General features: G+C 45.7%; 2 protein-coding genes across 2 annotated transcripts in view; both read right to left on the bottom strand.

The window, feature by feature from the left end:
* Window positions 1-22,296, bottom strand: part of LOC122930643 (zinc finger protein 850-like) — a 138,767-nt gene that overhangs the window by 68,682 nt on the left and 47,789 nt on the right. The gene's annotated exons all lie outside the window — the stretch shown is intronic.
* LOC122925140 (gastrula zinc finger protein XlCGF53.1-like) lies at window positions 665-20,614 on the bottom strand. Its single transcript, XM_044276668.1, has 6 exons — window positions 17,982-20,614; window positions 8,804-8,983; window positions 8,609-8,720; window positions 1,826-1,950; window positions 1,516-1,695; window positions 665-1,432 (listed from the first exon to the last, which is right to left on the bottom strand). Exons 1-6 carry the CDS (start codon window positions 18,057-18,059, stop codon window positions 1,292-1,294), a joined length of 816 nt encoding a protein of 271 aa, XP_044132603.1. The 5' UTR covers window positions 18,060-20,614; the 3' UTR covers window positions 665-1,291.

Below are 22,296 nucleotides of genomic sequence, written 5' to 3'. Positions count from 1 at the left end.
ACTGTATATACTGACGTGTGACCCCCTGTACACTGTATATACTGACGTGTGACCCCCTGTACACTGTATATACTGACGTGTGACCCCCTGTACACTGTATATACTGACGTGTGACCCCCTGTACACTGAATATACTGACGTGTGACCCCCTGTACACTGTATATACTGATGTGTGACCCCCCACCACTGTATATACTGATGTGTGACCCACTGTACACTGTATATACTGACGTGTGACCCCCCACCACTGTATATACTGATGTGTGACCCCCTGTACACTGTATATACTGATGTGTGACCCCCTGTACACTGTATATACTGACGTGTGACCCCCTGTACACTGTATATACTGACGTGTGACCCCCTGTACACTGTGTATACTGATGTGTGACCCCCTGTACACTGTATATACTGATGTGTGACCCCCTGTACACTGTATATACTGATGTGTGACCCCCTGTACACTGTATATACTGACGTGTGACCCCCTGTACACTGTGTATACTGATGTGTGACCCTCTGTACACTGTATATACTAATGTGTGACCCCCCACCACTGTATATAGAGATCTGGGACCCCCTGTACACTGTGTATATTGATGTGATACCCCCATGCCATTGTCACGCTCTTTTTTTTTTTTTTTTTTTTAAGGCGCAGTTAAAAAGTCACAGACACATACTGTAGTTTGCAAGTTTTTAACGCCACTTTTCAGAAACAATGGAAATTATAAATCTCCCCCTCTGTACTTTCTGTTCATGGCTTACATCCAGTGGCACAACTAGCAATAACTGAGACCCACAGCAAATTTATAAACAGGGTACCGTGTGGGACGGGTAGTGACCTCTCTTTACTGCTGGGACTGGGGCGTTTCTACTATTGCTATTAGAGATGAGCGAATCAACTTCGGATAAAACATCCAAAGTCGAATCGCAAAAAACTTTGGTCCAATACTGTAGGGAGCGCTCCGTACGGTATTAGGATGTATTGGCTCAGATAAGCCAAAGTTAAAACTTCGCAAAGTCTCGCGCGACTTTGTGTAATACTTCATAGATTCATTTTTACTGTAAAAAAAAACATTTCCCGGTACCGCTCGCTCCTCCGGGGAAGTGAGTCACGGAAAACAGGTTAGAAAAATGATATATAGCCAGTACATTTAGCTTTAGATATTAATACTTCATAGTATTGGCTATTGTCTGGGGTACTTTGTCCAACCCCTTTAATGTCTATAGGAGACACATACAGTGAATTAATTCAATTTTTACAGACATGTAAATTAAAGAACAAATGTATTTATTTGCGTCTATTACCTGGTGATGTGCGGGGCTTTTGATTCTTCATTCTGACCTCCTTGTACAGATCCTTGTGTCCTTCTACATACTCCCACTCCTCCATGGAGAAATAGACAGTGACATCCTGACACCTTATAGGAACCTGACAACACAATGACACAGTCATCACCCCGACCCCTCCAGTGCCGTTACTGTATAATGTCCCAGCATTCCCAGTAGTGTCACCTCTCCAGTCAGCAGCTCCACCATCTTGTGGATGAGTTCTAGGATCTTCTGTGCAATGATCTCCTCATGTATCAGGGAGTGAGGTGGAGGCCCTGTGATTGGGCTCAGGGTTCTTCCCCATCCTTCAGACACAGGAGCCTGACAGCGCTCACTAGAGATCTTCTTCACCACTGTGTAATCCTGGATATGGGGAGACACAGTAATAAATATCACTACTGACATTTCCAGAGTCCGTCACCTCTACAGCCATGTCCATCTGTTATTACCATAGATAAGAATGGTGTAATGTGACATCATCAGAATCTCTCACCTCTCCAGTAAATTGGAAGAGTATCTCTAGGGTGAGATGTAATATTTTCTCTGCCATCTTGTCTCTGTCCCCATCCATTCTTGATAGGTCAGTAAGGTGAATAGATGGTTTTATATTGCAGGAACCTGAATGAAAACAGGATGAAAAATGTTAAAACCACAAGAAAATTCCAAGCTAGAAAATCCAGATGCCGCTCCTCCCCTTCTGAGCCCTGGCGTATCCCCAAATAGCAGCTTACAGCCACAAATGGGGTGTTACTGTATTCAAGAGAAAATGGGAAGCAAATTCTCCTAGTTATCCCTTGAGAAAAAGAAAGTCTGGGCCTAAAGTACCATTTTCTTGTAAAAAATTAAAAAAAATTAAATTTTTCCATTGTCACAGCCAAGTTTTAAAAATGTTATGAAATTCTTGTTGGGTCAAAGGGCTCACTACACCCCTTAGAAATTCCTTGGGCAGTGTAGTTTCCAAAATGTGGTCACTTTTTGGGGGGTTTTCACTGTGGGGGTACCTCAGGGTCTCTTCAAATGCAACATGGTGCCTAAAGATCATTCCAGCAAAATCTGCCCTCCAAAAACTATATGGCGCTCCATGCCTTCCGAGCAATGCCGTGTGCCCATACAGCGGTATACGGCCACATATGGGGCGTTTCTGCAGGGTAATAAAAATTGCAGTTTGTTTTGTTGTTAACCTTTGAAGTTTTACAGGAAAAAATGTATTCAAATTGAAAATCTGTAAAAAACAGGGAAATTTTTTAATTTACTTTAATTTTTTAATTTGCTTTAATTCCTGTGGAATACCTTAAGAGTTAATAACATTTCTAAAATCAATTTTGAATAGTTTTGTCAGAACTTTTGAGTATAAAAAAAAAAAGAAGAGTCCATCATATAAGGCCTATACAGGTATATGAATAGGAACATTAAGAGAAGCCATTTTGGTCTGATTTTGTCTTATTCAAGAGGGTAATATAAGTTCAAACCCTTGTGAACTTAGAATCATTAACTTGAGATTAGACTTGTGTAAAGACTTTTGTTTATAAAATTTAGGAGGGTTTCCATAGTCTGCTCTTGTGTGAGAAGAAATGTAGACAGGTCTAATAAAATGTATTTACCCAGATAAGACACTGAAGTAGAAATGTGTGGGTTTTAGGTTAGTTGAAATGGATAGAAAGAGACTAATTTTCTTTGGGGTTTTTAAAATATTCAATGTATGAGTGGATTTTGATTTTTATATAATCGATTTAAATATGTGTGTTTTATATAACTAAGCGTGTGGTAATTATAGATATATTTATTTTAAGGTTAGAATGGAAGTAGAAATTCGTATGTAATTTCAGAATGTCTCCCAGAGAAAAGTGTAAGTTAATAATCTCTTTCCCTGAAGATTTCTTGAATGGAGAAATGTGGACACACAAACAATGACCACGAGTGTTGTATTGTGTGTTTGGAATGAATTAGGTTTAGTCAGAGATTTAGAAAGAGACTAGATGTTTTACAAAGGATTAACTTCATTGTCTCTTTCCGGTCTCTTCAAGGTCTGTATGAAACCTTAGTTAAAGTTTATCCCTTCTTCAAATTAATAAGAATATATACAGGAAATAGCTATAATTGCCAAAGACGTTTATATGGAGCCTTAGTGCCACCTCATGTTAGGATAAAATGAAGGTTTAAATTGTGAAATCACTAGGGGAGGTCCCATTAGTTATAAAGTGATGTCACTAGTTGTTGATTAAACTAGACCAGTCCCATTTTAGATTGGATAAAAAGATGGTATGGGCTGACAGAGGGATCATCTTCTTGAATCAGCTTGGGATGGTCATCTTGAAGAAAACATCTTGAAACCTGAAGACATCTTGATCCATCGAATCCAGCCACTTGACCACCTTTTCAGCCATTGGAGGCAGCCATCTTAGAATCATTGAAACTCATTTCTGGTAGCTGACATTTTGGGTATAGTATATAAGGATAATGTATATATGTGTATATTATATACACATTTTCAGTTAACCATACTTTGTGTATAGTATCCGTTTTGGAATAAGATTGGGGTGTACCTGCAGAATCATCCTAAAACTTGATCCGATTCAGGGAGATTTATATGTACTGTTGGAAACACGGTATATTCTCCAAAGAACTGAATTCAGTTCTAGGCCGGTATGGTTAATTATGTATATATATTTGTATCAATAAAAGAGGAAATCTGAAATAGACCACATTTGCATTTAATCAGACATTTGTCGGTTGAGAGAAATCAGGTATCAAATTGATTTAAAATATCATTGAAGGGTATTGTCATAATAAGGCATAGTAGTGGATATATATACTCTAGATTATTTTGACTTTCTTAAAATTTTGCTTCGTATTATTGCTATTTAATAAATATATATTTTGATTTACCACCACCTTCTTTTTGTCGTCTAGCTTAGCACAAATCACGAGCTCGTTTTAGCTTGATATTTACGATAATAGATTACAGATTCTAATTTATTTACATAAATAATATAGACTGTTAATTGGAGACAACATAAATATTCCGACAGTTTGAGGGGTGTAGTTTCTAAAACAGGGTAATTTATTGATGGTTTCTATTATGTATTTGATTTGATATGAGATAGATAGATAATAGATAGATAGATAGATAGATAGATATGAGATAGATAGATAATAGATAGATAGATAGATAGATAGATAGATATGAGATAGATAGATAATAGATAGATGGATATGAGAGATAGATGAGATTTATTATATTCCTAAATGACATCTCTCAAGTGCAACTCCTTAAGTGCACAGTCTGAATTATACCAGAATGTAATATTATGGATATTCCACTTTGTCATCACTGCTTACTGACCATCACCCAATTCTCTCATCTCTCATCTCCAGGTATGTTCGCATTGAAGCTTACTGCTACACCCAGCTTTCCCAGTCTGATATTGTCCACCCCCTCTCATCTCTCCTTCTAAACCCTGGTATGTTCGCATTGAACTATTAATGTCTCTTTTCCTGCTGGATTTATTGAGTATTTGTTTACACTACTTCACCCCTGTATCTGGTCCTCCCTTGATTAGTCCATATGTAGCCCCCTCCCCTTTTGGTCACACCTGATTGATCACTGAGTGGTATAAATCTAAGATCCATGGTCTTCCAGACCTTGGTCTTTCCACATGCAACATCTCTCAAGTGCAACTCCTTAAGTGCACAGTCTGAATTATACCAGAAGGGGACCACAGGTAATTAGACATAGTCAATGCAAACAATGTTTAACTTTTTCCTCTTACTCCTCCTACTTTTCCACAACCTCCTGAAATACCCCCACATCCATTCACCCAGCAAGGAACTATTCATCTCTTCGTCCATCTTACCTTCTCATCTGATCGCTTGCAAAAACCTGTTTGCAAACATAAAACACTTCCTTCCAAAACACACACAGACACCTCATGCCCTCTCTTATTCTCACCTATTAACACTTTCTCTGCTTCTCCTTACTGCTGGTGATATCTCTCCAAATCCAGGACCCCCTCAGCAAATCCCCACCATCACCTCCATGTACCACTACAAATCTCTTTCTACAAATTCATGCAACCCCTTAAACCTAATTACCATTCCTCTGACCCCTGCCCCTTTGGCTCCTCTTGCAGGAGCATTATGGAACGCGCGCTCTGTCCGTAACAAACTGTCGTACATTCACGAACTGTTTATCTCTCAAAACCTTTCCTTTCTGGGTCTCACAGAAACATGGCTGACACCCTCAGACACCTCCTCCCCTGCTGCACTCTCTTATAGTGGATTTCAATTCACTCACACCCCCCGCCCCGGCTGCAAACATGGTGGAGGAGTTGGTATTCTCCTATCAGACACCTGCTCCTACAGCCCAACTCCACTGCCACCCTCCATTACGCTCACCTCATTTGAAGTACACTCTGTTCGCATCTACTCTCCCTCCAACCTTCAAGTAGCTGTCATTTACCGCCCTCCAGGCCCAGCAACCATCTTTCTTGACCACTTCAACACCTGGCTACTACACTTTCTTTCTGCCGACATCCCCACTATCATCATGGGTGACTTCAACATCCCTATTGACACCTGCCACTCGGCCGCCTCTAAACTCCTGTCGCTCTCTTCCTCCTTCGGCCTATCACAGTGGTCCTCAGCTCCCACCCACAGAGATGGTCACACTCTGGATCTGATCTTTACCCGCTTTTGCTCCCTATCTAACCTTTCTAACTCGCCTCTCCCCCTATCCGACCACAATCTACTCACCTTCTCTTCACTGGTCTCTTCTGTAGCCCCCCCGGTCCACACACCAGCACACCCCCGCAGGAACCTTAAACATCTCGACCTTCGCTTGCTTTCTGACTCTCTTCTCCCACTCTCTACCATCTGTTGCCTCCAAGACCCAGAAGCTGCTACCACCCTATACAACACCACAATAAGTACAGCTCTGGACACTGTTGCCCCCCTCACACATAACAAAATCCGGAAAATCAACAGACAACCCTGGCACACCAACCTGACCAAGAAACTCAGACAAGCTTCCAGGGCTGCTGAGCGGCAATGGAAGAAATCCCATTCTAAAGATCATTTCACCGCATACAAGCAATCCCTCCTCATATTCAAATCCTCACTCGCTGATGCAAAACAGGCCTACTTCTCATCTCTCATATCTTCCCTGTCACACAGCCCTAAACAACTTTTTAGCACTTTTAACTCCCTTCTCCGCCCCCCAGCGCCCCCACCCTCTCCTCTCTTCTCAGCTGAGGACTTTGCCAAATATTTCAAACAAAAGATAGTCCACATCAGAGAAAGCTTTACTACACAGTCCCCACAGACCCTCTACACACTGCTCGGTCCTCTCCCCCTAAAACCCGCTTCTCCACCATTACAGAAGAAAAACTCTCCACTCTACTCTCCAGATCACATCTCACCACCTGTGCACTTGACCCGATCCCATCCCACCTCATCCCTAACCTCACCCCAGTGTTTATCCCAGCCCTAACTCATCTCTTCAATCTATCACTAAACTCTGGTGTCTTCCCCTCTGCTTTTAAACATGCTACCATTACACCCATCCTCAAAAAGCCTTCACTTGACCCATCTTCCTTGTCCAGTTATCGCCCCATATCACTTCTTCCGTATGCCTCAAAGCTACTTGAACAACATGTCCATTCTGAACTGTCCTCCCACCTCTCCTCTTGCTCCCTCTTTGACCGCCTACAATCCGGCTTCCGAACCCACCACTCGACCGAGACTGCCCTTACCAAAGTCACCAATGACCTACTGACAGCCAAAACCAAGAAACAATACTCTGTCCTCCTTCTCCTTGACCTGTCCTCTGCCTTCGACACTGTTGACCACACCCTTCTGTTGCAAACTCTCTCATCTCTTGGCATCACTGACCTGGCTCTCTCCTGGATCACATCATACCTCACAGACCGGACGTTTAGCGTCTCCCACTCCCGCACCACCTCCTCGTCTCATGCCCTCTCTGTTGGTGTCCCGCAAGGCTCTGTCCTAGGACCCCTGCTCTTCTCAATCTACACTTTTGGCCTGGGACAGCTCATAGAGTCCCATGGCTTTCAGTATCACTCCTATGCTGATGACACACAAATCTACCTTTCTGGTCCAGACATCACCACCTTACTATCAAGAATCCCACAATGTCTATCTTCTATATCATCCTTCTTCGCCTCTCGCTTTCTTAAACTTAACATGGATAAGACAGAATTCATAATCTTTCCCCCATCTTGTTCAACCCCCCCAACAGACCTATCTATCACGATCAATGGCTGCACATTATCCCCAGTCAAAAAAGCCCGCTGCCTTGGAGTGACCTTAGATTCTGCCCTTTCCTTCCGACCGCACATCCAAGCCCTTTCCACCACCTGCCGCCTCCAACTCAAAAACATCTCCCGCATCCGTGCTTTCCTTAACTTTGAATCTGCGAAAATGCTCGTACATGCCCTCATTATCTCCCGCCTAGACTACTGCAACATTCTCCTCTGTGGCCTTCCATCTAGCACCCTCGCACCCCTCCAATCTATCCTCAACTCCGCTGCCCGACTAATCCACCTCTCACCTTATTACTCCTCTGCCTCTCCCCTCTGCCAATCCCTTCACTGGCTCCCCATTGCCCAACGAATCCACTTCAAAGTACTGACAAACACATACAAGGCCGTCCATAACCTGTCCCCTCCCTACATCTCTGAGCTACTTTCCCGATACATCCCCACACGCACTCTCCGATCCTCACAAGACCTCCTTCTCTCCTCTCCTCTTATCGCCTCTTCCCACAATCGACTCCAAGATTTCTCCCGTGCATCCCCCATACTCTGGAACTCGCTACCCCAACATATCAGACTCTCACCTACAGTGGAATCCTACAAAAGAAACCTGAAAACCCACCTCTTCAGACAAGCCTACAACCAATGACCCTGCTGCCTCTATACCGCCATGACCAACTCAACCCGCACCTACTGTGTCCTTCTCCCATACCATGTAGATTGTAAGCCCTCACGGGCAGGGCCCTCTCTCCTTCTGTACCAGTTTGCAACTCATCTTGTTTATGATTAGTACAATTGTCTGTTATGTATGTGCACCGCTTATCATATGTACAGCGCTATGGAATGAATGGCGCTTAAATAATAAATAATAATAATAATTATGTAAGCCCCACAAAGTCCTTAAAAAAAAAGTTATTACAACATAAAGTGACAAGTCATATTTGCAAAATTAGGCTTGGTTAGGAAGGCAGTAAAAGAAGGATGTATTTAGTCCTGTCTATTACCTGGTGTTGTGAGGGGCATCATGGTCTCCTTGTACAGATCCTGGTGTCCTTCTACATACTCCCACTCCTCCATGGAGAAATAGACAGTGACATCCTGACACCTTATAGGAACCTGACAACACAATGAAACCATCATCACCCAGACCCCTCCAGTGCTGTTACTGGAGAAATTCCCATCATTCCCAGCAGTGTCACCTCTCCAGTTAGAAGCTTCACCATTGTGTGGGTGAGTTCTAGGATCTTCTGGTCATTGATCTCCTCATGTATCATGGAGTGAGGCGGAGGCCCCGTGATTGGGCTCCGGGTTCTTCCCCATCCTTCAGATACAGGATCCTGACAGCGTTCACTAGAGATCTTCTTCACTACTGTGTAATCCTGGATATAGGGAGACACAGTAATAAATATCACTACTGACATTTCCAGAGTCCATCACCTCTACAGCCACGTCCATCTGTTACAGCAACATAAAGAAAAACTGAGACTAAACAGGTTATAAATCAAAAATATTTTTTATTAAATACACAATGTAACATAAGTAAAAAGAGACATGATACATCAAATATAAAGTGTGGTCTACCCCTGAGGAGATGATGTCAAAATCCATATATAAGGGAAGAAGACTGATTCATCTAAACACACGTCGGAGTGTGCGGCTCTCCTGAGGTGGATCTCCCTACAATGGGTATGTGATACTTGGATGTTGTTTATATGAGGGAATAATTTAATTATATTTTGCACATGCACTTTAATAACATTACTATGCTAACCATTTTGTATTTAGGCTTTTTCATATATAAATTCATGTGATGTAGTCAGCTACTCCGACAGTCATGATATAAGCACTTGCACTTCAATACTCTTTCATGTTGGTGGACTTTACAATCATAATATATGAATAAGAATCAGTCTTCTTCCCTTATATATGAATTTTGACAATATCTCCTCAGGGGTAGACCGCACTTTATATTTGATGTATCATGTCTCTTTTTACTTATGTTACATTGTGTATTTAATAAAATAGATTTTTGATTTATACCCTGTTTAGTCTCAGTTTTCCTTATGTTGGTGTATTCATTGTATACTTAGTGGGTTCTTGCGGAGGTTTTGTTACAATACCCAGTATTATATCTGGGTGATTATTTGACTTTTATGCTTTGTAACCTGTGTATGCTAAATGTCCATCTGTTATTACTATACACTGATGAGCAAAAGGGTAACAATGTTTTGAACTTTTGACTTTCAGGCTCCATGTCTCACCATCCACTACAGCTTCGGACGTGAGACTCCTATTATTGTATAGATAATCATCTTGGCTATCTTATACATAAAATTGGACTTGCAACTATTTATTCTATGATTAGTTCTGCAGATTCTTCTCATGTAACTGCATTGTTACTGTTTTTCTCCTGGTGGTGGAACAATCCTTTTCTCTTGTATACTACAAATTACAACCTGTCCTCATATTCCAAGATTGCTCAGTGTGTTATTAGGTTGATTCCCAAGTGAAAGGTCACTGGTCTGAATCCAGGAGCAGCCATGAAGAAGATTTCACAAGAAAAGAGAAACAGCATCATCCAGCTCATCGATAGCTGTATCTCAACCAAGAAAATTGCCAAACTGCATCATGTGAGCGCCATGATAGCTGGAAGAATCCAAAATGAAGTCCGTCCATCCATTCCAAAGCCAAGAGGTGGATGTCCAAGAAAAATATCGGAGTCAACAAGCCGGCTGATCACAAGGTCTATCAGCGCTAGTGCAACAAACACGGCAGTGGAGGTGGCTCATGTGCTTCGTAATAGTGAGATCACAGACGTCCATGCAAAGCACCATGCATTACACAAGTCTGAAATGGTGGCCTGAAAAAAGGTGAAGAAGCCTCGACTTCAATATCGTCCTAAGAAGCATCGGCTTTAGTTTGCAAAAAAGTACAACCAGTGGACAGTAGAAGATTAGAAACGGGTGATTTGGAGTAATGAGACGAAAGTCAATAGACTTGGCTTTGATGGGTGCAAATGGGTCTGGAAGAAACAATGGAAAAGGGGCTAACGGATCAAGAAATTGAAGGAAATGTCAAGTTCGGTGGAGGAAGCCTGATGATATGGGGCTGTTTCACAGCCAAAGGGGTTGGATACTTGACCAGAATGGATGGTGATCTCAATGCTGAGCTATATTTCAATATCCTACAAGATGAGTTACTTTGTACACTCGAGTACTATGGGTATGAAAAGGATGACATAGTGTTCCAGCAGGACAACGACCAGAAGCATACGTTGAGATTGGCAAAGAAATGGTTCAATGACAATGAAGTAGGAGGTGCTGGATTGGCCCCCACAGTCCCCAGACCTCATCCCAATCGAACACTTGTGGGTACAGTTGAAGAAAAAGCTATATCAATACCCAAGGGAGTCGACCAGTATGCACCAACATTGGGAAAGTTTAGAAGAGACCTGTGAACAGATTTCAGTCGAAACATGCTTGAATCTGATCGAGAGCATGAAAGCCAAATTTGGATTTACAAAAAACTAACAAAATACTAAAAACTAAAATTTAGAATTTTAGGAGCAACAGTAACAATGCAGTTACATGACAAGAATCTGCTGAACTAAATCATATGCTAAATAGCTGCAAGTCCAATGTATGTATGCAATGTATTGTACTTATCGTAAAATCTGTTTCTCTTCCGTTCATTGGGGGGTACAGACTTGACCATGGGTATAGCTGTTGCCACTAGAAGGCGGACAGTAAGCACAAAAGGTGTGAGCTCTTCCCATCAGCTATACCCTTCCTACAGGGACTAAGCTCAGTTAGTGCAAAACCAGTAGGAGAAGCAAGACAAAAACAGGAAAGCCAAACTACACTGAACAAAAATATAAAAGCAACACTTTTGGTTTTGCTCCCATTTTGCATTAGCTGAACCCAAAGATCTGAAAGCATTTTCTACATACACAAAAGACCCATTACTCTCAAATATTGTTCACAAATCTGTAAATCTGTGTTAGTGAGCACTTCTCCTTTGCCGACATAATCCATCCCACCTCACAGGTGTGGCATATCAAGGTGCTGATTAGACAGTATGAATATTGCACAGGTGTGCCTTAGACTGCCCACAATAAAAGAACACTCTGAAATGTGCACAGTTTTGCATCAGTGTCTGGTGTGGCCACCATTTACCTCACGCATTGCAACACATCTCTCTCGCATAGAGTTGATCAGGTTGTTGATTGTGGCCTGTGGAATGTTGGTCCACTCCTCTTCAATAGCTGTGCGAAGTTGCAGAATATTGGCAGGAAATGGAACACGCTGTCGTATACGCTGATCTAGAGCATCCCAAACATGCTCAATGGGCGACATGTCTGGTGAGTATGCGGGCCATGCAAGAGCTGGGATGTTTTCAGCTTCCAGGAATGGTGTACAGATCCTCGCAATATTGGGCCGTGCATTATCATGCTGCAACATGAGGTGATGGTGGTGGATGAACTGGCACAACAATGGGCCTCAGGATCTTGTCACGGTATCTCTGTGCATTCAAAATGCCATCAATAAAATGCACCTGTGTTCGTTGTCCATAACATATGCCTGCCCATACCATAACCCCACCGCCACCATGGGCCACTCGATCCACAACGTTGATCACCCACACGGCGCCACACACGCTGTCTGTCATCTGCTCTGAACAGTGAAAACCGGGACTCATCCGTGAACAGAACGCCTTTCCAATGTACCAGACGCCATGGAATGTGAGCATTTGCCCACTCAAGTCGGTTACGATGACAAACTGCAGTCTGGTCCAGACGCCGATGAGGACGACGAGCATGCAGATGAGCTTCCCTGAAATAGTTACAGTTTGTGCAGAAATTCTGTGTAAGTGCAAACAGATTGTTGCTGCAGCTGTCCGAGTGGCTGGTCTCATGACAATCATGGAGGTGAACATGCTAGATGTGGAGGTTCTGGGCAGGTGTGGTTACACGTGGTCTGCGATTGTGAGGCCGGTTGGATGTACTGCCAAATTCTCTAAAACGCCTTTGGAGATGGCTTATGGTAAAGAAATGAACGTTCATTGCACGGGAAACAGCTCTGGTAGACATTCCTGCAGTCAGCATGCCAATTGCACGCTCCCTCAAATGTTGCGACATCTGTGGCATTGTGCTGTGTGATGAAACTGCACATTTCAGAGTGGACTTTTATTGTGGGCAGTGTAAGGCACACCTGTGCAATATTCATGCTGTCTAATCAGCACCTTGATATACCACACCTGTGAGGTGGGATGGATTATGTCGGCAAAGGAGAAGTGCTCACTAACACAGATTTAGACAGATTTGTGAACAATATTTGAGAGTAATGGGTCTTTTGTGTATGTAGAAAATGTTTCAGATCTTTGGGTTCAGCTCATGCAAAAAGGGAGCAAAACCGAAAGTGTTGCATTTATATTTTTGTTCAGTGCATGTACAAACCCTGAACCACGGAGTCCAGAAAAGGTCCGTAAACTAGAGAACGGGTGGGAGCTGTGTCCCCCAATGAACGGAAGAAAAACTGAGTTTACGGTAAGTACAAAAATCTAGTTTTCTCATTCGTATCATTAGGGGGACACAGGCTTGACAATGGGATGTTGCAGAGCAGTCCCAAGGGTGGGCATAAACAAGAACCCTCCGGCCACAGAACGGCCGTCTGCAAAACTCTACGCCCCAGAGAAGTGTCAGAAGACGAAAAGGTGTGTACTCTGTAAAATTTGGAAAAGGTGTGCAAAGATGACCAGCTAGCCGCCTTGCATACCTGAAGGGCTGAAGCACCATGATGCACTGCCCAAGAGGCCACTACTGCCCGAGCAGAATGAGCAGTAACACGGAAGGGCGGGGCCTGGTCACTGACACGGTACACTTCCACCATGGCCAAACGAATCCATCGGGAAATTGAAGTTTTAGAGTGTGGAGTGACTGCTCACTAGGATAAGACGGGTCAGGACAAAATTAAGGGAGAAGGATTTCTTCATTGAGATGGAATGACGACACAACCTTCGGAAGAAAGGACTGAACAGGGCGAAGGACTACTTTGTCCTGAAGGAGGATCAGGAAAGAGCCACGAGTTCCGACGAACCTACGGATAGAAGCGATTGCCGCCAAAAAGGCCACCTTGTAGGACAGGAAGCAAAATGACACCTGCTGCAAAGGCTCAAACGGTGAAGACTGGAGAGCACTGAGCACTAGATTAAGATCCCAAGGATTCAACGGATGACGGAAAGGGGGCGCAGCATGCCCAACCTCCTGCAGAAAGGTCCATGACCGACTGCAGGAAAGACAAGAGTCGCGGCAACGAGAAACGAATGGGAGACAGCTAGTGACTCTCGCACCAACTAAAGTAGGACTTCCAGGTCCGGTGGTAGATTCGGGAAGACAACAGCTTTCTGGCAGGAATCATGGTCTGGACAACAGCATCCAAGAAACCCCCAGCCCTTAGTATGGCGGCTTCAACAGCCATGCCGTTAAATGTAGTGACCCTCAAAGATCGGTCCCTGCGACTGGCGTCGTCCTACCGAAGAGGAAGACGCCAGGGTTTGTCGGCAAGAATGGTGACTAGAGATGCGTGCCACACCCGGCGTGGCAAATTGGGGGCCAGGAGAATGATGGGCAGACCTTCGGACCTGATCTTCCGGAGGAGACGCAGAATGAGAGGAAGAGGAGGGAACATGTAAGGAAACATGAACTGACTCCACAGAATCACTAGGGCGTTGCACGCCAGGGCCATGGGATCCCTGGACCGCACAAAGTTCTCGACCTTGTGGTTGAAGCGGGAGGCCACGAGATTCACGTCCGGCCGACCCAATCGCTCACAGATGGCTAGAAAAACTTGCGGGTGAAGAGGCTATTAACCGGGATCGAGGCGCTGAGGAAGTCGGCGATTCAGTTGTCGACGCTGGGTATGTGAATTGCCGACAGCGCCTGAACATGTCTCTCTGCCCAGTTGACAATCAGAGCTGTTTCCACCATGGCTGCCAGGCATCCGGGTGCTGCCCTGGTTATTTGAGGTACGCCCAGTGGCGTAGCGTGGGTTGCCAGCACCCGGGGCAAGCCAAAAATTGCGCTTCATCACCGCTTGTGGCGTCCCGGCGCAGGCGGTCACGAACGCCTCACTGTGCCTTCCTGCGCCGCGTCATCACGCGAGACCCGACGCAGGAGGTCACAGTGAGGTTATCGTGACCAAGTCCTGCATTGCTCTACTGCCTATGGGCTCCCGTAGCCCTCATTGAAATTTCGCCTCCCTGGCGCCCCCTGCAATTTGGCGCCCGGGGCAACGGCCCTTCCGGCCCCCCCCCACGCTACGCCCCTGGGTACGCCAAAGCCGTGGAGTTGTCGGACTGAGCTCGAACCGGACGTCCCCGGAGATGGTCGGCCAAATGCAGCCGAGAGAGATGAATCGCTCTCAATTCCAGAATGTTAATTGGGAGGGAGCGCTCCTCGCGTAACCACCCACCTTGAACGGATAGATTTCCCAACACTCCCCCGTAACTCCGGAGGCTTGCGTCAGTTGTCAGCACTGTCCAACGGAGAGGAAGGATAGAGCGGCCCGGCGTCAGCATCTGGGAAACAAACCACCACCTGAGGGCTCGGAGGGTCGAGGCAGAGAGACATATGGGCTGATCCAGGGAGGCTGAGGAACGGTCCCAATTGGCAAGAATGGCTCGCTGAGTCCTGGTATGGAACTGAGCATAGGGAATTGCTTCGTAGGCAGAGACCATGTGACCCTGAGCCCGCATCCAGTGATGAATGGGAAGAGGACGGGGTAGCAAAAAAGGGAGAATCTGAAGACGTAGAGTGGATAGCTTCTCCGGGGGCAAGAGTACATTGGTGTGAAAGGTGTCAAGTAACATACCCAGAAAGGTTAGCCGCTGAGATGGATAAAGACCTCACTTCTGGCGGTTCAGGATCCGTCCAAAGCGTTCAAGGGTGTCCAGGACTATGCGCAGGCTGTCCGCCGTTCCCCGGAATGATGGATCCTTTATCAGCATATCGTCTAAGCAAGGGATCGCCACTATACCCCTGGCATGGAGCAGGGCCATGACCGCCGCCAGAACCTTCGTAAAGACTCTGGGAGCTGTGGCCAGGACGAAAGGGAGAACCAGAGAAATTTTTGATGACTGACGCAGATGGAAACATAAAGATAAGCGTCCTTGATGTCTATCGAGGACAGGTACTCCCCCGGTTCCATGGACGCAACGAGCTATCTCAGGGACTCCATCCGGAAGCTACGGAGTCAAAGGAAGTGGTTGAGTGCCTGGAGGTCCAGAACGGAACAGAACGTCCCGTCCTTTTTGGAGTAGAACCCGCAAAAACGGTCTTGCGCAGGAACCGGGACAATTACTTCCTGCCACAGAAGTGTGTGAAAGTGGTATGTTTTGCCAAGCGGGATACTGGCAAGTCAACTATAGGTGAGGACAACTACTTTTTAGTCAAATCCTCAGGAAATGGATAAAAGGACTTTTAAGCGTTTTACCAAGACAAAACATCTATCATGAAAATTCCACTCCTTGGAAAGGGAGGAATCAAAATCCTGGTGGCTGGGGAAACATTTGGGCGAGCGACGGGACCTCCTAAAGGAAAAACCCAAGCTGGCCGATGAGGGTGTGGGGTCCCTTAACATGTAAGGTCTCTATAACCGCTGTAATGAGATTGTCCACCATGGAGGACAGCTTTGACGACTGACCCTCAGGAGATTCAAAATCCTCATCTGAAAACCTCTCCTCAGAACATGCATAAACCACGGAGGACACGTCAGAGTGAGTCTCTCTGGGAGGTGGCGGAGAGGCAGAGGAAAGAGGAGACGCAGACACCCTTTTCGGGGTAGGATGGTCTGGCCCGTTTAGCGAGATGGCCGCGAAGGGAATGAGTTCCAGGATCCCTAGAGTCGGACTGGTCAGAGGACGGCCTTGCGGACAAACGCCCTAGTATTTGCACAACGGCTTTGTTGGTATGGGAAACGTCCTGTACCATCCTTGACAGGGAGCGTGCCCACTCTGGCTCTACCATAGACTGGGCAGAAGGGGCGACTGAGTCAGGGGCAGAGCCACTTGGTGGTGGAGCAGAGCATGAAGAGCAGAGGGGACCTAACTGACCAGATGGAAATTTTGAGCGATAAGAGGCACAAGCAAAATGGGGCACCGAAGTGACCGCCTGCTTTGGGGCCTGGGCTCAGACATGAGAACCCTGTAGCGACAGAAATGAGCATGAGGGGGGTAGGTTAAACCCTGTAGGAAGGGGAGATAGAGCTTACCCAGCCTGTGTCTCTCAATGAAGCTTGTCCCCCCGAGGATGTGGGCGGAGGCAGAAAAAGGCACCAAGATTCACCCCAGGATACAGCTGAAGGAGGGGGAGAACTTCATGCTCCGCCCCCAAAATGGAGTCGTCCCCAGCAAAACTGAAGGGAAGCGCAGGCCCGACTCTTCTGCCGTCCCTGCTAAAGAGGCCTCCACCTCCCGCTTGCAGGATAACGGAGCTAAAGCTCCGCCCAAACGCGGATGCCGGCCGGGAGACAAGAACATGCGGGAAGCCGGAGCCTCAATTAGCCGCGCCCCGGTGGAGCACAGGACCGGAAACGATGAGAAGGAGAAAGAGCCCCTGGGATAGGGGGCATTGCGCACCGTCAGATTCTCCAGCGCCTTCCAGCCCCCACTCCCAACAGGAGAATGACACATGGAGGAGACAAGGCCTCCGTGGGGGAAATTACTAAAGGTAACCTGAGAAGTGGAGGGAGGAGAAAGGAGGGGAGCACTTTGGGGGCCAGAAATAATCACCCGTAAGGCGTCTTCTGCCCCCATGGTTCCAGCCGGATCACCACGTTTGGTTTGCGGCCCCTTGGAGAGGGCCGCGACACTGGAAACTGAGGGGACTTGTAGTGGGCGGCCATGGTGATCCGAAGGCTGGTGGGATGCAGAGGCTTTAGGGAGGAACAGCGGGCTTGGGGACCCCCTGGTCTCCCGTCTCCTGGTGGGAGTGCAGGCAGCTAGGACTGCCTAAAATCCCGCTAGAAAAAAATAAATAAATAAAAAAAAGGAAAAAAAAATGGCAGACCTGCAAAGCAGGGAGGTCTGCCTCCTACAGACACTAAGCTAAACTAATTTAACTTAGTCCCTGTCGGAAGGGTATAGCTGAAGGGAGGAGCTCCCACCTTTGTGCTTAGTGTCCGCCTCCTAGTGGCAACACCTATACATATGGTCAAGCCTGTGTCCCCCAATGATATGGATAAGAAATGATAGTCTGATATTGAAAGCTGTAGTGGATGGTGAGATATGGAGCCTGAAAGTCAAAAGTTCAAAACATAGTTACCCTTTTGCTCGTCAGTGTAGATGAGAATGGTGTAATGTGACATCATCAGAATCTCTCACCTCTCCAGTAAGTTGGCAGAGTATCTCTAGGGTGAGATGTAATACCCTCTCAACCATCTTGTCTTTGTCCCTCTTCATCCTTTATGGGTCAGTCAGGAAAATTCTCTGATAAAGAGAAAATATCAATATATTACTTTATATTGCAGGAACCTGAATGGAAAGAGGAGGAAACAATGTTATAACCAGATACGATACCACAAAAAACACAACTACTAAAGATAGTGAAAGGGGAAATATGTGAGGAGTTATTATAGAGCAGATGTTGTATTTTCTCTGCTGTATGGATTGGACTATGAGGGGAATAGTCTGACAATGCAGTTTATCTGCAACAAAGTGTAAAAGGATGTGGCATCTTCACATGACTGTGACACGCTGTAGCCATTGTTACTCCCCTGTACCGGATCCTGCGACTTGCGCTGCCTCTCCCCCTTCTTCTTGCCGGCTTCTCCTATGCATCAGGTTGTCGCGGTGCACATTAATGGCATCACCCTACCACGACATGCCCCCATATTCGGCTGGAGTGACAGCACAACACCTGATTATTCAGGGTAGTTACTCCGGTCCCAGCACACCGTCCGACTCCTCTGCTACTGCAGTCTTCAGCCTAACTCTCTCACATCAGTCTGCAGTTCAACTCTGCTGCATCAGGCCTTCGGCTCTGCTACAGTTCTTTTATATTGATTACCCAACTCTGCTTCTCTAGCCCTAGACACGGATCCCAAAGATGCAGCGGCATCCATAGCACTACTATTTGGTCTCAACAAGCTAGCCGAACAAGTAGATCAACTTGTTTCATTTCAATAGAAGGTCGTCCGGGCTGTACGTGATCTCTCAGTACGGGCAGATGCTCAAGGACCGATTTGAAGAAATCACGAGGCAGATTTGATTCAAGTACAAATAAATTCAACTCATATGAAAAGTGCTAAGATTCCACCGGAAAAGTCATGTATGACATTGTAGTTTCCCCTTTCCCTAGTTTCCAGACCTAGTACCTTTTCCATTCCCTCCTGTGTTCGGTGTGGAGTTTACCACCCACACCGCACTGTGACATTATCAACCGCCAATAACCGTCATTTTTTGTTTGTGTCAGTGAGGCTATGGATCTAATCGCTGCACTGGCTAGACAATTGCAGGGTCCGTCTATAGAGGAAGCTGACCTCCACACACAGATCCAGGGATCACAGGCTGCTGGTGCCGGTAGTAGTTGCCAGGCCTGCGCTGAACCTAAGGTTGCAATTCCGGACAGATTTTAGGGGGGGGAAGCGATAATGTCATTCGGTTCAGAGAGTCGTGTAAATTGTACTTTAAGTTACATCCACTCTCATCTGGGGGTGAGAGTCATAGAGTGGGTATTATCATGTCGTTGCTTAAAGTTGATGCTCAGTCTTGGGCTTTTTCTCTACCGACCGGGTCACAGTCCCTCCGGTAGGGAGATGAATTTTTCAAAGCTCTACATCTTATCTATGATGATCTAAGGTCCCTCACTCTCAGGACGAACCATCGTATAACGTGGCGGCTTCCTCTGACACATTGGGTGAAGAGACTCCTGAGTTTATGTGTGGCGATGAACCTATGCAATCAGGGGGAGCGACCCCTGGGCCTGTTTGCAAGAATTTTAGTCATAAGAAAGGAGTATGTTTTTTCTGTGGAAAAAGGGGACATTTTGTTAGTTTGTCTTTACATTCAACGTCAAGCTGAAAACAAACAAAAAAAAAATTTGAATTCCCAGATTACTCTTGATGGTGTGGGTGGGGAGTCTGAGAACTTACGTTTGTCATTTTATGGTAGTACTCGATTTTTCCTATTTGCCGAGGTGGCGCTAGAGTTTAAAACGGTGGGAATTGAGGTGTTTATTAACAGTGGGGCAGGGGTTAACCTAGTTGATGGTCAGTTCATCCGTTTGCATGGGTTGACGACAAGTGCATTGGAGAAAAATATTTCAGTGTTTAAGAGTGGGTGATTTTCATCAGGAATCCATTTCGTGTTTTGTGCTAGAGGGTCTGCCTACTCCGTTGTTTCTGGGTTTACCTTGGTTAAGCAAACATAATCCTACCAGTGACTGGCAAGCGAGACAGATTTTCGATTGGAGTGATTATTGCATGGACAACTGTCTTAATACATCTCTTTCTGTCTTGACCTCTAAAGCTGTTCCCCCTTTCATTTCAGATTATTCTGATGTATTTTCTGAGAGTGGTTGCCAGGGTTTACCCCTACGACGGGAATATGATTGTCCTATCAATCAAATTCCCGGAGCGAAGTTGCCCAAATCTAGGTTATATAACCTTTCTGAACCCGAAAGAGCGGCCATGCGAGAGTATATTGCCGAGAGTTTGGCTAAGGGACATATTAGACCTTCCAAGTCCTCAGTGGAAGCAGGGTTTTTCTTTGTAAAGAAGAAAGATGGAACTCTTAGGCCGTGTCTGGACTTCCATGAGCTCAATCGGTTTAAGGTCCGTGATCCGTATCCCCTTCCTTTGATTTGTGACTTGTTTAACAAGATTGGTGTTCTCCAAGGGGGGCATATAATATGGTCTGGATCAAGGAAGGGGATGAATGGAAGACGGCGTTTAATACCCCAGAGGGTCATTTTGAGAGTCTGGTCATGCCGTTTGGGTTACCTAATGCTCCTGCAGTTTTCCAGCATTTTGTTAATGATATCTTTCATCATCTGGTGGGGAGGTTTGTTGTTGTTTATCTGGATGACATACTAGTTTATTCTCCAGACATGGAGACTCATCAGGATCACGCGAGACAGGAGTTACAGATCCTATGAGAGAATAAATTGTATGCCAAGATGGAGAAGTGTGTATTTGCAGGTCAGGAAGTGCAATTCCTGGGTTACCTACTCTCGTCTTCAGGTTTTCGTATGGATCCAGAGAAGGTCCGTGCTATATTGGACTGGGATCGACCCGAAAATCTGAAAACGCTTATGCAGTTTTTGGGGTTCACCAACTACTACCGTAAATCCATTTTGAACTATTCGACTGTGGTTAAACCTTTAACGGACATGACTAGAAAAGGTTTGGATGTTTCAGTCTGGTCTGATGCGGCATTACAAGATTTTTCTGCGGTGAAGGAATGCTTTGCTTCTGCTCCTATACTGGTGCAACCGGATGGGTCACAGCCATTCATTGTGGAAGTTGACGTATCTGAGGTAGGGGTAGGAGCAGTCTTGTCGCAGCGTCCTTCATCTAATAAATGTGCATTCTTCTCTAAGAAACTCTCGGCTGCAGAAAGGAATTATGATGTGGGTAATAGAGATTTGTTGGCCAATAAGTTGGCTTTTGAGGAATGGCGTCATTGGTTGGAAGGAGCAATTCATCCTATTACTGTGCTTACTGACCACAAAAATCTGGCTTACCTGGAGTCGGTTAAACGAATTAACCCAAGGCAGAACAGATGGTCGTTGTTTTTAACCAGATTTAATTTCATTGTCACCTATTGCCCTGGGGTTAAGAATGTCAAGGCTGATGCTTTGTTGCGTAGCTTTCCTGGGGGTGGGGGGGTGATTCGGAAGATCCTGGTCAGATATTGTCTAAAGGGGTAGTCATATCCGCCCAATATCCCAACCTTGAGGCAGAGGTGTTGAAAGCCCAGGGAGATGCACCGGATTCTTGCTCTCTGGGGAAGTTGTTTGTTCCTTCTGTGTTCGGTGTGGAGTTTACCACCCACACCGCACCTTGACAGCTATTCAGCTGTGACCAGTGCAACCCCCCCAGTCCTCCTGGTGGAAGCAGCGAAATACCTTGTAGGGATATGGTCCGGCAGTCCTCCTGACTCTGACCGTGCGACACCTCTCTTCTTCAGGCGTTGCTAGGTCCCCCCAAACTCAGGCTTCCTCAGCCTTGTGGCTGGGACCACACAGGCCATCTGCAGGTCTGTTCCCTGGGGCCTAACGCCTCCTCTCATGCTATGAGGACTGCTTTATCCCCAAGTGATTATCGCACCTGGCCTTACCTCAGGCCTGGTGATCGTGGCGAAAACACAGCAAATCATACCATACATCTTCTCTAATAGGTTTCTGCACCATTCTAGGAGACACATATCTTCCTTCTTCATATATGAGGCCTGTCACTGCCTCACAATATACAAACACACCAATCCTACTGCCACAAATACATGTGCCAGTGAACGTGTGCCCGAGTTCTGGTAAAGTGAAGAAGCAATGGCCTTGAAAAAAAAAATCTCCCTTTTTTGAGCAGTACAGTATAGAACCTGACAGAAAAGGAAATATGTGGCTGTTTAGGGGTAGTAGTAGTGGCAGCAGTGGCAGCAGCAGAGCTGAATGGGACATAATGGACAGGCCGACAGCAGC

This window comes from Bufo gargarizans, chromosome 1 (genome assembly GCF_014858855.1).
Source record: "Bufo gargarizans isolate SCDJY-AF-19 chromosome 1, ASM1485885v1, whole genome shotgun sequence".
NCBI lineage: Eukaryota > Metazoa > Chordata > Amphibia > Anura > Bufonidae > Bufo > Bufo gargarizans.
Note: the sequence above shows the minus strand (reverse complement) of the source record. Positions and strands in the feature narration are given on the sequence as shown.

Coding starts and splice junctions, on each gene's coding strand:
- LOC122925140 (XM_044276668.1), bottom strand. CDS start 18,059: ATGAAGAGGGACAAAGACAAGATGGTTGAGAGGGTATTACATCTCACC. Junction 8,721..8,803: donor TGAAGCTTCTAACTGGAGAG/GTGACACTGCTG, acceptor TTGTGTTGTCAG/GTTCCTATAAGGTGTCAGGA. Junction 1,951..8,608: donor GATGCCCCTCACAACACCAG/GTAATAGACAGG, acceptor GTTTTCATTCAG/GTTCCTGCAATATAAAACCA.